General features: G+C 45.7%; 1 protein-coding gene across 1 annotated transcript in view; it reads right to left on the reverse strand.

Moving 5' to 3' along the window:
* Nucleotides 1-1262: 1262 nt before the first annotated feature.
* Nucleotides 1263-13841, reverse strand: part of RFX2 (regulatory factor X2) — a 447486-nt gene continuing 434907 nt past the window's right edge. The window contains exon 17 of the mRNA XM_033955018.1: nt 1263-3969. Coding sequence (XP_033810909.1) covers nt 3860-3969 — 110 coding nt within the window. The 3' untranslated portion in view covers nt 1263-3859. The remainder of the gene's footprint in view (nt 3970-13841) is intronic.

The following is a 13841-nucleotide window of genomic DNA, read 5'->3' on the forward strand; positions in this document are numbered from 1 at the left end:
TTTCTAAAAATCGTAGTTGCGATGCACTTTTGAAGTGTCCGTACCGAGGCTCCATGGATGATATCACCCACATGTGAGAATATGCTGCCTGCTTGTCCTGGGATAATCACTGCTTCATGTTGAAAGTCCTCTGCAATGCTGATCTTTGGGCTGCCAGTCAGACTCAGCATCTGACTGAACACCCATCCTTCATAGACCGACTGAGGCACTACCATGAAAGGGGGAAGACGACAAATGCAGCCAGTGCCCTGCCAGTCACCGCTGAGCCTCCTATGGATGCCTTACAGCCTGCGCTCAAACCCCTGCATTGCAATAGGTGAAAGAAGGTAAGCGGGGATGGCCCCGAGCTCCAAAAATACTTGTGCAGGCTGGCCAACAGGTATCACAAGGGATTGGCCTGTCAGCTGCAGAGCTCAGTCTGCTTCTTCTCCACGCAGGCAGAGCTAAATGTGAGATTGGTAAGCTCTGAGCACCAAAACCACTGAAAATCAACTGAAAAACAGAGTAAAATAAATAAAAAGGGAAAGCAGAACAGAAACATTCCTTCACAAGAAACAAAACTGTAGGTGGCAGTAGAGCTCCTAGTGAAGTAAGAGGATCACAGAAAAAAAATCAGGCATGTATTCCTTCTGCAAAGCTCGTGGTGAGGAGGAAATTACCGCACATGACACATTTATTGCACTGGAATTATATTGAAGGCTCCTTTTACAAAGCCACAGTAATGAGTCCTGTGACGCAACCCATTCAATTGCTATGGGCTGTGTCACATTTGCCGTGTCAGTACTCTCACTACTGCGACTTTGTAAAAGGGGCCTTTAAGTCTTATATCATGTAAGCTTGAACTCTAGAATGATTCTGTGAACAGCTTAAGCAGTCACAAAGGGGTCCTTTTACTAAGGCGCGCTAGCCGTTTTAACGCATGCTAAACGCTAATGCATCCATAGACTATAATGGACGTATTAGCATTTAGCACGTGCTAAAACAGCTAGCGTGCCTTAATAAAAGGACCCCTAAGTTCGCAACAAATATTTAGTCTGCTCTGGGACTGGCCTGCAGTATTGACAATATCTCACCAGTTACTTCTGATTATTGTCTCCAAGGGAGGGCCTTCAGAAAAAATAGCTACTTTTCAAAGGGTTCAACAATAAAGCAAAAGCATTCAGATTAGTTCTTTCAACATAAACTAACAATTAATGATGTTATAAGGTTGACTTTTATTGTACAGGAGAAGCATTTCCTTCAAAATATACTATGCAACACAATGACTGTCAAATATATTTATTTAAATTGCTCAATTATGAAGGGAGGAGCTTCCATACATACATTCTTGAAAAATCCTACCTTTGCTTAAGTTTCATGAAAATCTTTATCTACTGGGCAACCATCATACATTTAGTTATCGTACATCATGATTTTATAATGCTTTTCTATGTGTAAATAAAACCTAGGATTGTTACCCTGAGAAGCAGAGCTTAATACAGTGGTTTTTGTAGAAGAGCTTTCGACTGCACTTCCATAAATGTTGTACCCACTAAAGTCTGATATTTTTGTCTGAAAATGAATGCTAAATTAAAATTTAAAAAAACAAAAACAAAGAGGAAAAAATTGTGTACACAAAAATGTTCATCAGTAAGTAGCTCTTTTGAAGGCAGTTCTTCGACTGCCTAGCATTTTGCTACTGTAAGATTTAAGTTGCAGATGAAAAACACTTTTCCAACCTAAGCAGTATTACGCATACCTTCTAGCAGAAATTATGCTAGTTTGAAACTGTTCATCATTCAAAAATAGTACTTTTAATTTCTACGAAATGCAACAGAGGGAATCAATGAGCTGCCATGGATAATACAAATCTGGTTTAAATTCTCCAAAAATGGAGTATAACAATGAAAGCATGTAACTTTTAAATATCTGAAAATGCTTACAAATTCCTGCTTCTCAGGTCTGTCATGAAAGTAGAGGATTTTATGGAAAGACTTTTGGGTCAATAATGCGCCTGGTTGCATATAGAAAATTTTAAACTACAGATACTATAAGGACACCTCATTTCAGGCACTACTTTTAGAATCTAAACAATTGACTTGGTTGAATGGTTCTTGTTAAGGCACTACATTGTAATTCTGCCATAGTTCATAGCTAAAATAAATGGCATAATTTCAACCAACTGTATATTTAGCACTTTGGCGTATATTATTTTATCTTTATAACAAAACAATTTGCTTATTCCTAAAAGCAAATAGGAATAGATTTTAAAACTCTTTGCCATAGGCCTAGAGGTTATATAGCCCCACACCTCAATAGCATTCCTAACACTAGGCTCAGTGCTAGGAACTGTCTTGTCATTTGTAGTACTCACTAAAGTATGTAACCACTATGAGTGGGCAATAGTAGTGACTGTGCTGAAGTCCACCCATTATGCTATATGGTCAAGGCACAAATGTGGTAGGATTGTAACCCAAAGTTAAGCCACCAGTGTAAAATAAAAATCAAAAACAAACAAACCTGCTTTTTTTTGAGAAGGCAATATTTTTTATGTTGTGCTTGGTGTTTATTATCAAGGAAGCCTCTTCAAAATCCTTTTAGATAGAACTAACTATTTTTCTAACAGACTCTTATAGTAAGAACCATTAGCAAGGATTTTTAAGCACTCTACCATTTTCCAAGTTCTACTGCAATTATCTGAACAGATATAAACATGGTTTAGCCAAGCATATTTGCTATTTGGCTAATAATTGTGTTATCTATATTTGTGTGTAAAAGGCCCCCATTTCAACTGAACTATCACAGGGAAATCTATTGTAAATTCAATCTAAATTATTCTACTTTTCTAATGGAAGAAGTCGTTTTAACTTATGACATCAGAATTTGGCTTTCTGTACACGTAATGCCAACTGCTATACATCTGCTTTTATATACTTACACTGGATTTAGGAGATGCAGTTTAATTTTCAAATTATACTATAATTACACAACTATTGGGGGCATAAGTATCAAATATAGAAAAAGCATGATATTTCTCCTTTACAATAATTATTAATCTTGGAGAACTGTATAATAAATGAAGGCTCGCACCAGACATGCTAAATTTTAGAGGCTCCTGAAATAACTTAATTTAGAGATCAAGGGCCCCTTGACCATTGTAAATACAGAAAAGAAAAATGGTGCTAAGTATAAAACTGTGCAATACAAACAAAGATAGATGCTCTGCAGTCTGTGTGAATCCCAAGTTCATACTATAGAAACACACTGCTGAAAATATTCTCCACAATGCTTTCAGCCCTTGACTTCAATTAGATATGAGGTAACATTCAATATTTGTATAATCTCACAGTGCAAACTTTGGCAAAAAAACACCAGCCTATAACTTCCTCACAATGTATTGTTGTAAGGTTAATACATGGCAGCTCTGTATTCTACCCTGTGGATCCACATAATAGCAGAATTAAAAAAGAAAATTAAAATACACGGAACACCTGCAATGAACAATTGTAAAAAAATAAAATACTACCGGTGTTGCTTCATTAAAAAATCCCTCATCAAAACACCTTTTAAAAACATGTTAAAGGTGTTTTTGTGAGGGACTGACCATAAAATGATCACAGAAAGCAGGTTAACTTGGCCTTAAATCTGAATAGAGTCAGCAGGTATCCATATCTGTTTCTGAGGTCCATCCCAATCATTTTCAACTACCTCATATGTTCTCTCTACACTGTTTGTTCATATCTATAAACCACCATAAATTGTGATTTGGACTGAAACAAATAGTCATTATCTAAGTGGCAATAATATGTTAGAGTACGCAGAAATTCAGAGTAAGTCCTACAAAGCTAAGAAAAATCCTTTGAAATTTCCGCCAGCTGCTCTAGATTTCCTGTAGCGAGTGGTTCAGATCAATGCGTTCTCGTTTCACTGGTGGCTCGCAGATGACTTTGGCGTCTGCCTCAGTTTCACTCCCTAAGTCACTAATATCATCTGTGGAATACAAAAGAAGAAAATAAGATTGTGGTTCACCCTTACAAAAAGAGAGTGAAACCTATGTTACTTGCTTTTATAGACATGTAACAAGATATGTATATTCTTAAGATGTAGGAGATTATGTTGAGACTATTAATAATGATTTGATATCTCTAACTCCTAGATGTGACAAATTATTTCTCTGCTAGCCTTTCCTTTTTTTGGGGGGGAGGGGAAGTAGAAGGAGGGCCAGAGCAAGTATGTGGAATGCATAGGGTTACTTTATGGCTCCAGAAAAAGGAGGACGGATTGAAATATCTGAGTTTTACTTCCATTGACAATCTGGATGTCTCAATCTGTTCTCCTTTTTCTGGAGCCATATGGTAACCTTAAGAATGCACATACATTCAGGTCTGCACAAGCTGTGAAATATTTCATAATGTCTGCACAGGAGCTTTTAAAATATAGGTTGCCTTTTTTTAAAGGACTCATATCAGGAGTATATAGTATGGCTTACTGGGTAGCCTATCATTAGTTATATCAGTTTGGCACTAGAGCTCTAGAAAGAAGTTAGTACAGGGAAGTGGTTCTCAACGAATGTGTTGGGACACACTTATGTGTCCCCAAGAGGTGGGAAGTGTGTCACAAAAAGATTTGGTGTAGACAGCAACGAAAGATTAGGTTAATCTGTTAATCTTCTTTCTTCTACATCCTCACTTGTTTATCTCCTCCCACCAGGGATCTGTAGGAAGCTTTAAACATATGAAGCTTTTACTCCCTCCCTCTCTACCATTGAGCATGCTCCTTATGTACCTTCAGTCAGTCTTTAAGCAGCCAGGAACATCTGTAGAGGAGAACAAACGAGAGAGAGAGGAACGGGGAACTCCCCGACAAGCAAATCAATTCTGCTCATATAATAAATTACATTAGGGACTTCTATTCCGCCTATACCTTGCAGTTCAAGGCGGATTACAAAAGAGCTAACTGGACATTTCCAGTGAAGTTACAAAAGTTGTTGTTTTTGGGGGTTTTTTGGTTACAAGGGAGGAGAGGTAGCTGGATTAATTGCAATAACAATGTGAAAACAAAATAACAGGTTATGAAACATTAAAAACCTGAACGACAAAATAGTGCTAAGTGGAGACACAGCCTGCACTGTCAGAAGGGGGCGCCTGAACTAGAACCTCGCCCCCCCCCACCCCTTATTAGTGCTAAATCCAGTCAGATGGTACTCTTATAAAAGGCTGGTCAGAAAACAGAACTCTAGCTTACCAGTACTCATAAGGCAGGCAAACAGTGAATCAGCAAGGCATAGAGCGGGTTATCGGAATAAAATGAGGATTTACAAGAAATAAGATTAGCAGAGGTAAGAACCTAATCTTTCGTTCTTGTACAATCCCACTTTATTCCGGGACCAGTGCGATGTAACAAAGCAGTCAGGAAAATTCAGGGTGGGACTGATGAGCCTGCTGCCAATACAGAGGAACCAAAAGCGGCATCCTACTTGGCCACCATATCGATCCCGGTAAAAGAGTGCAAGCAGGACCATATAGCAGCTCTGCAAATCTCATCCAGAGACACAGCTGCCGACTGCCCAAGAGAAGGAAACTCCTCTGGTCGAATGATCCCTCACCCCTAGGGGTGGCTTCTTCCCTGCCAATACGTAAGCTGCGGAAATGGCTGAGCAAATCCACCTGGAAATGGTAGCCTTAGAGGCAGGCCTACCTTTGTGGGTAGGACCCACCAGAACAAACAGGTGGTACGAAAAATGAAACTCGTAAAACCGCTTAGATAACCTTGATAGGTGGTATATAAAATCCTAATAAAAAAAAAAAAGTACCGCAACAAAAGCCTGCGCACTTCTAGGGACTGCAGCACTTGGTCCTGGACCTTTAAGCCAGAGGAAGCAAACACAGGGAGCTGGACTTCCTGATTCACATGGAAAGCAAAAACCACTTTCGGAAGAAAGGAATAGTATGCAGCATCACACCCAGATGCTAGGGTCCACCTTGGGGATTAGCGCCCAAGAAAAGGATCTAGGTATCATCGTAGAGAATACGATGAAACTACCGCCCAATGTGCGGCGGCGGCTAAAAAAGCAAACAGGTTGCCAGGAATTATTTAAAAAGGGATGATTAACAAGACTAAGAATGTTATAATGCCTCTATATCACTCCATGGTGCAATCTCATCTGGAGTATTGCATTAAATTCTGGTCTCCTTTTCTCAAGAAAGATATAGTGGCGCTAGAAAAGGTTCATAGAAGAGCAACCAAGGTGATAAAGGGGATGGAACTCCTCTCGTATGAGGAAAGACTAAAACAGTTAGGGCTCTTCATCTTGGAAAAGAGACGGCTGAGGGGAGATATGATTGAAGTCTACAAAATCCTGAGTAGAGTAAAACGGGTACAAGTGGATCGATTTTTCAGTCTGTCAAAAATTACAAAGACTAGGGGGCACTCGATGAAGTTACAGGGAAATACTTTTAAAACCAATAGGAGGAAATTTTTTTCATTCAGAGAATAATTAAGCTCTGGAACGTGTTGCCAGAGATTGTGGTAAGAGCGGATAGCGTAGCTGGTTTTAAGAAAGGTTTAGACAATTTCCTAGAGGAAAAGTCCATAATCTGTTACTGAGAAAGACATGGTGGAAGCCACTGCTTGCCCTGGATCGGTAGCATGGAATATTGCTACTCCTTGGGTTTCGGACAGGTACTAGTGACCTGGATTGGCCACCATGAGAACGAGCTACTGGGCTTCATGGACTCACTGGTCTGACCCAGTAAGGCTATTCTTATGTTCTCTGTAATATGCAGGAAGGGAGCCCTGCAGGAAAGAGCCTGAAGCTCCGAAACCCTCCAGGCTGAAGTGATAGCCAAAAGGAAGATCCATCTTGACTGTAAGATCCATAAAAGATGCCTGCTCCAAAGGCTAGTACGGTGGAAGAGCCAGAGGACACAGAATTAGATTTAGATTCCATGTCAGACAGGGAAGATACAAAGGAGGCCTCAGCTAAACCGTGCCCCACAGAAAAAGGACCACATCTGGATGAACAGCCAAGGAGCCCCTCAATGCAAGAGGGCCCATACAAGAAAGACCTGCAATCTGAACACAGAGTGAAGCCACTGCAAGGCCCTTCTTCAGGCCATCCTGCAGAAACTCTAGGATCCTAGGAATCAAAGGAAGAGAAGGATCCTCCTGCCAAAGTGTGCACCATGCTTGGTAGCACCTCCAAGCCTTCATGTATGCCGCCACCGTGGACTTGCATTTACTGTAAAGCAATGTGGCAATCACTGCTAAAGAATAGGTCCTTCAAAGCCACGCACAAGAGCTTTGCTGCAAGACCAAAGCAGTCCGGATCCTGTAGAGCGATTGACCCCTTTGTGAGGAGGCGAGAGCGACATGGAAACTGAAACTACCGATCCTGCTGGAGCCAAACCAGGTCAGCATACCATGGCCACCTCCCTCAATCGGGAGCCACCAGGATCACCGGCCCATCATGATCTGCTATCTCTCTCAACAGACGCCCTCTCATGGGCCAAGAAGAGAAGACATAAAGACGCTCCTGGGGCCAGGGCTGAACCAGAGCATCCAGGCCTATGCTGCTGGTCTCTCAGCGATGACTGTACAACCGATTGGCCTTCTTGTTCGCTGCAGTCGCCATGAGATAGAACAAGGAAACCCCCACCGATTCAAAATGCAATCCAACGCTCTAAGCAATGTACAAAACATTTACATCCACAATTTCAAGCACAAGCAAACATTATAAAATGCAGTAAACAAATAAGTCAATCTTCCCTGCTGTACTGCCTGATGCCCCTCGGACAGCGAGGGAGCTCTGATCAACTAGTCATCCAGATATGGATGAACAAGGACACCCAGGGAGCGAAGATGAGCCACTACCACAACTATCACTTTGGTGAAGGTTCAGGGAGCTGTCGCTAATCCAAAGGGGAGAGTCGCAAACTGAAAATGCTGCTCCAAGACATGGAACCGCAGAAACTTCTGGGAAAATGGGAATGTGGAGATATGCCTCCATCAGATCTAGGGAGACTAGAAACTCCCTCTGTGCCACTGATGCTATTACTGAGGCTACCATCTCCATGCAGAAGCAGGGCACTTTCAGAGCCACTTTAACTACCTTGAGGTTCAGAATCAGTCTCCAGTCATTAGATCCTTTCTTTGGAATGATGAGTATATCGAGTATCTCCCAGAGCCCAAGTCTCACTCTGGCACTGGCTTGATTGCTGCAAGATCCAAAAGTCTGTGGACTGTGGCCTGCACCTAAACCATCTTCTCGAGGCGGCCCACAGGGGAATCCAGAAAATACTTGGTCAGAGGACAGAGAAACTCCAATTTGTGGCCATAGCAGAGGACCTCCAGAACCCAGTGGTCGGAGGTGATGGTCTCACATTCTTCCAGAAAAACCGATAACCCCCCCCCCCCCGATGCATGGAGTAGGAGACAGCAGCCTGGCATCAGAATTGTAACTTAACGGAAGCTGCCAGATGTCTTGTCACCGGTTAGTCCCGCTGAAGCGTGGTTTGGCCGATGAAAAAGACCGCTATCCTGAGGAAGAATGGGAGTACGGACGGGAACATCGAAAGGGACTAAAATTATAATGCCCTGAACTCCTGGGACCAGCTACCAGGCAACACCTTGGGTTTACGATCTTGAACACTGGCCATAAGGTCATCCAGACCCTTGCCAAACAGAAGCTGGCCCTTAAAGGGCAACGTGCTCAATGTGGCCTTAGAAGAAGAATCACCAGATCACTGATGGATTCATAGCATCCTTCGTGCCAAAACCGAATAGGCGTCTAGCTTGGCAAATACTTTCAAAATGTCATACAAGGCATTGGCCATGTAATCCGCTCCAGAGATGAGAAAATCCAAATCACGCAGCACCACAGTGTCAGGATCAACATCTTGGAATGATACACCTGAGCAACAAACGATGAGGCCATCGCTGCTTTGACATGAGCCGCAGCCGAGTCAAACAGGAGTTTAAGGATGAAATGTACTTGTTGGTCCTGAACATCCTTCAGGACTAACCCTCCATCTGTGGGAAGAGATGTGCACTTGGTGACCTGCACCACTGAGGAATCCACCTTTGCAGAAAGAAAGCGCCATGGGATAAAGCCTCACCATAGCCCAAGCGCATTTCAGGGGACCTTCTGGATTGTCCCAGATATCTGAAAGGATACAAACCACACCAGGATTATAGGTAAGAGGCAGATTGTGGCCTCTGGTCACTCATAAGAGAACATTCAGCAGTGACCGGCTGATCCAACTGCAGCTTCAATTCCTGTAGAGATTCAGAAATTAAATCCATAAGGTGTGCGGGCTTGAAAAATCTGCATACTGTGGGGTCGTCCACCAAATCACAGGTCCCAGAGAGATCCACAATATTCGCAACATCTGTGGCCACTGCAATACTGCCTGGCAAAAGTAGAGGAATTGAAAGAGTATCCGCCACAAAAGTGAATACCACAATCTTACTTTCTCTGCCTCTGCAGGAAGACAAGAGGAAAGACCTTGGTCCAGCAGAGCAGGAGTCCCTGTGAACAGCACAGAAGCCAACAGAAAGGAAACAGGCAGAGACTTTTTAACTAAGTATGCCTGATAAAGCATATTCACAAAATCTGGAGGAAAAAGGACCCCGCGGTGAGAGTCGACTTCTGCAGCTCAGATTTAGAATGCTTGGAGGACTTTTGAATTTTTTCACTTGATATGTGCTTGTGTTTCACCAAAATGCTGCCATCACACTCTCCAGAGCCCCCAGACACCAATTTCACGGGAGTTCGGGTAGAAGGCATTTGAAGAACCTCCCCGGAGGTGGAAGGCACCACACCCGGGCAAACCTTGCCTCCCTCGTGGGCTGCAGGACACGTGAAACACGACTGCGTATCCGACAGCCATCCACTGCAAACAAGGCATGAATCCATCCCATCCTGTGGAGGCCATCTGTGAAGTTTTCTTGTGAAAACAAAGCCCAGAAGTATAAAAGATATTCTTAAATTCAATTGGAAAAATCCAAGATGGTCACAGCAGGTGCCAATTTTGAAGAAAATTTGCCTGGGAAAAGTACAGGAACCCTCAGAAAATGGCGATTTGGGGATTTTAGAGGTGGGGAAGGGTGGGACATGCAGGGAAATTACCAAAAAAACCCTTTTAAAGAACCCCCAATATTGCTGATAGAAACTTTCAAGTACATAACGGGCCGCATCGAGGAGGAGGAGGAGGAAATCTTCACTCTTACGGGTCCCACGGTAACAAGAGGACATCCGCTAAAACTTAGGGAAGGAAGATTTCATGGGGACACCAGGAAATACTTCTTTACCAAGAGGGTGATTGATATATGGAATGGTCTTCCACGTCAGGTAGTCAAGGCTAGTAGCACGCTCGACTTCAAGAGACGATGGGATAAACATGTGGGGGTCGCTACAGAGGTATGGTAGAGGATAGTTTCTTTAGGGTGGAAGGGATCATGACTGGGCAGACTTGTTGGGCCGTTGGCCCTTTTCTGCCGTCATATTCTATGTTTCTATGTTTTTATGAAACTGCAGGCAAAGCTGAACACAGCATCTAGGGAGATCCTAAGCTTCAGGGAACTGGAAATCTGGATTTCAAGTTTTCTGACTGCCCCACTGGCCTGACCACCACAGCTGGAGACTTCCGCCACCTGTGGACATGCGCAGACCCTTGGCAGAGCGACGCAGTCTGGCTCCGATCCCGGTCACGCCTCCATGGAACTGCGCAGCCTATGCTACACCCACTAGTGGACTGACCTGGGGTGAGCTAGCTCCCAAGGGAAAGACTCAGGAGCCCTGATCTAATGTGCAGGCTATCCAGGGGACTTACTGCAGAGCAGAGCAGGGACCCCCCAGAAGCAGATATTCTCCAACAGTCTGCCATCTCTTGCCACAAGGATGTCCCCACAGGGAACCTCCACAGCACGAGGGTGAAACCGTGACCGAAAAGTACCAAAATTACTGAAAAATCACTAAAAGAAAAACAAGTAGAAAAGATAAGCTCCTATAGCCTGGCCTGTAGGAATTTAAGACTGAAGGCACAGAAGGATCATGCTCAGTGGTAGAGTGTGAGAGGAAGGGGGTAAAAGCTTCATATGTTTGAAGCTTTCTACCGATCCTTGGCAGGAGTAGATAAACAATCCACTGGTCCCAGAATAAAGTGAGATTGTACAAGAAGTTTCTTTTACAACTATTAGTGCTTACAAGTTGGGAAGACCAGTAATCTTGAACAGTCAGGTTCTTGAAATTCCTGTAACAAGTCCCTATTTCTGCTTATCCACTACTCCCAATAAATAACTGCTGCTTCCAGCTCCAACTGAAAATATTGCATGTCTGCAGGTCATAGATTATTTTTGCAATATAGTTTCTGAGTAGAATGCTTGCAGGTTTTTGTGTTGCTTCACAATATCTGGCAATGAAGGGATTTTGGCTCGGATTCTGTAAATGGCACTTAAATCAGCCAGAACCCAGAAAAAACATTGCTGGCCACATGTCAATCATACCCTGTTTCCCCGAATATATGACACTGTCTTATATTTTTAAAAACTCCAAAATATGCACAAGGTCTTATTTTCAGGGGGATGTCTTATTTTTCCATGAAGAAGAATACAGTACACATTTATTGCTGAAAAAAAGACATTTATTACCTGTATATGGTACAGGTCATCACATCTCCATATTTCCATTCTCTGTTAATTTGGTAGGTAATTGCTCTAGCATACCAAGGAAGGAGCAGAGGGGTAGTCTGTTCTGGGTATAGGCAGGGTGTGTGCATGGAGCAGGTGTGGGTCCGCAGTCCACGTGTGCCATCATTGTTCCACTGGTCCCAAATTCTCTCATATCAATTTCCTGTTCCAGGGTAGGGGACCAGCAGAGCTGACACACACACACACACGTCCTGTCCCCACCCTGAAAGCCTGATGCCTCCCCCCGACTCCCCCCCCTCCCCCCGCAGGACCGCTCGCACCCCCACCCCGAAGGACCGCTCGCACGCACTCCCACCCGCACCCGCACCCCCACCCTGAAGGACCGCTCGCACCCCACAGCTTCTCGACCCCCCCCATCATGTACAAGCTTATACCGGTGTCCTGCTGCTACCTCTTGGCGGTCCCGACTCCCCGACACAATCGGGACAAGAGGGAGCTCAAGCCCTCTTGCCCCGCCGACTCCCCAACTCCCCGACAATATCGGGCCAAGAGGGAGCCCAAGTCCTCCTGGCCCTGGCGCCCCCCCCCTCGCTAGTTGTTCGGGCCAGGAGGGAGCCCAAACCCTCCTGGCCACAGCGACCCCCTACCCCCACCCCGCACTACATTACGGGCAGGAGGGATCCCAGGCCCTCCTGCCCTCGACGCAAACCCCCCTCCCCCCAACGACCGCCCCCCCCCAAGAACCTCCAACCGCCCCCCAGCCGACCCGCGACCCCCCTGGCCGACCCCCACGACACCCCCACCCCCCTTCCCCATACCTTTCTGTAGTTGGCCGGACAGACGGGAGCCAAACCCGCCTGTCCGGCAGGCAGCCAACGACGGAATGAGGCCGGATTGGCCCATCCGTCCCAAAGCTCGCCTACTGGTGGGGCCTAAGGTGCCTGGGCCAATCAGAATGGGCCCGGGAGCCTTAGGTCCCTCCTGGGGGCGGGGCCTTGGGCACATGGTCGGGTTGGGCCCATGTGCCTCAGGCCCCGCCCCCAGGTGGGACCTAAGGCTCCCGGGCCTATTCTGATTGGCCCAGGTGCCTTAGGCCCCACCAGTAGGCGGAGCTTTGGGACGGATGGGCCAATCTGGCCTCATTCCGTCGTTGGCTGCCTGCCAGACAGGCAGGTTTGGTTCCCGTCTGTCCGGCCAACTACAGAAAGGTACGGGGAAGGGGGGTGGGAGTGTCGTGGGGGTTGGCCAGGGGGGTCGCGGGTCGGCTGGGGGGGCGGTCGGAGGTTCTTGGGGGGGGCGGTCGTTGGAGGGAGGGGGGTTTGCGTCGAGGGCAGGAGGGCCTGGGATCCCTCCTGCCCGTAATGTAGTGCGGGATGGGGGTAGGGGGGTCGCCGTGGCCAGGAGGGTTTGGGCTCCCTCCTGGCCCGAACAACTAGCGGGGGGGGGAGGGAGGGGTCGCCAGGGCCAGGAAGACTTGGGCTCCCTCCTGGCCCGATATTGTCGGAGAGTTGGGGAGTCGGCGGGGCAAGAGGGCTTGGGCTCCCTTTTGCCCCGATAGTGTCGGGGAGTCGTGGGGGCAAGAGGGCTTGGGCTCCCTCTTGCCCCGATCGTGTCGGGGGTGCCACGGTTGGCTGGGGCAAGAGGGCTTGATCTCCCTCTTGCCCCGATCGTGTCGGGACCGCCAAGAGGAAGCAGCAGGACACCGGTAGGAGCTTCTACATGATGGGGGTGGTCGGGAGGCTGTGGGGGTGCTTGCCAAATAGTGCCTTATTTTCGGGGGGGGGCCTTATATTTCCCAGGTGGGGGAAAAAAAGGGGGGTGTCTTACTAAAGGAGGAGGTCCTATAATGGGGGAAACACGGTACTTAGGCACCATTAACAGAACAACAACTACCAACACCTAATAAATAAATTTAAACACTGGTAATGTAGGCCAGGGTTTTAAAGGCCTACATTTCATGCACCTAAGTTTTTTTGAGAATCGTGATTAGGGGCACCTAGTGACACCTAAGGTCATCTCCACCTACAAACATACCTACTTTGACCTTTGGCACTGCTAGGCACCATGCTGTAAGTGCGATTCCAGTGTCTACTTTTTTTAATGTGTTTTTAATCAGTTTTAAATGGTGCATTCAATTACTGTGCAAATTAAAGCAAATTAATGCAATTAAGTTAGGTGCCAGTAGTAGGGTTACCAGACATCTGGATTTCCCT

The sequence above is a fragment of the Geotrypetes seraphini genome, chromosome 8 (genome assembly GCF_902459505.1).
Source record: "Geotrypetes seraphini chromosome 8, aGeoSer1.1, whole genome shotgun sequence".
Classification (NCBI taxonomy): Eukaryota; Metazoa; Chordata; class Amphibia; order Gymnophiona; family Dermophiidae; genus Geotrypetes; species Geotrypetes seraphini.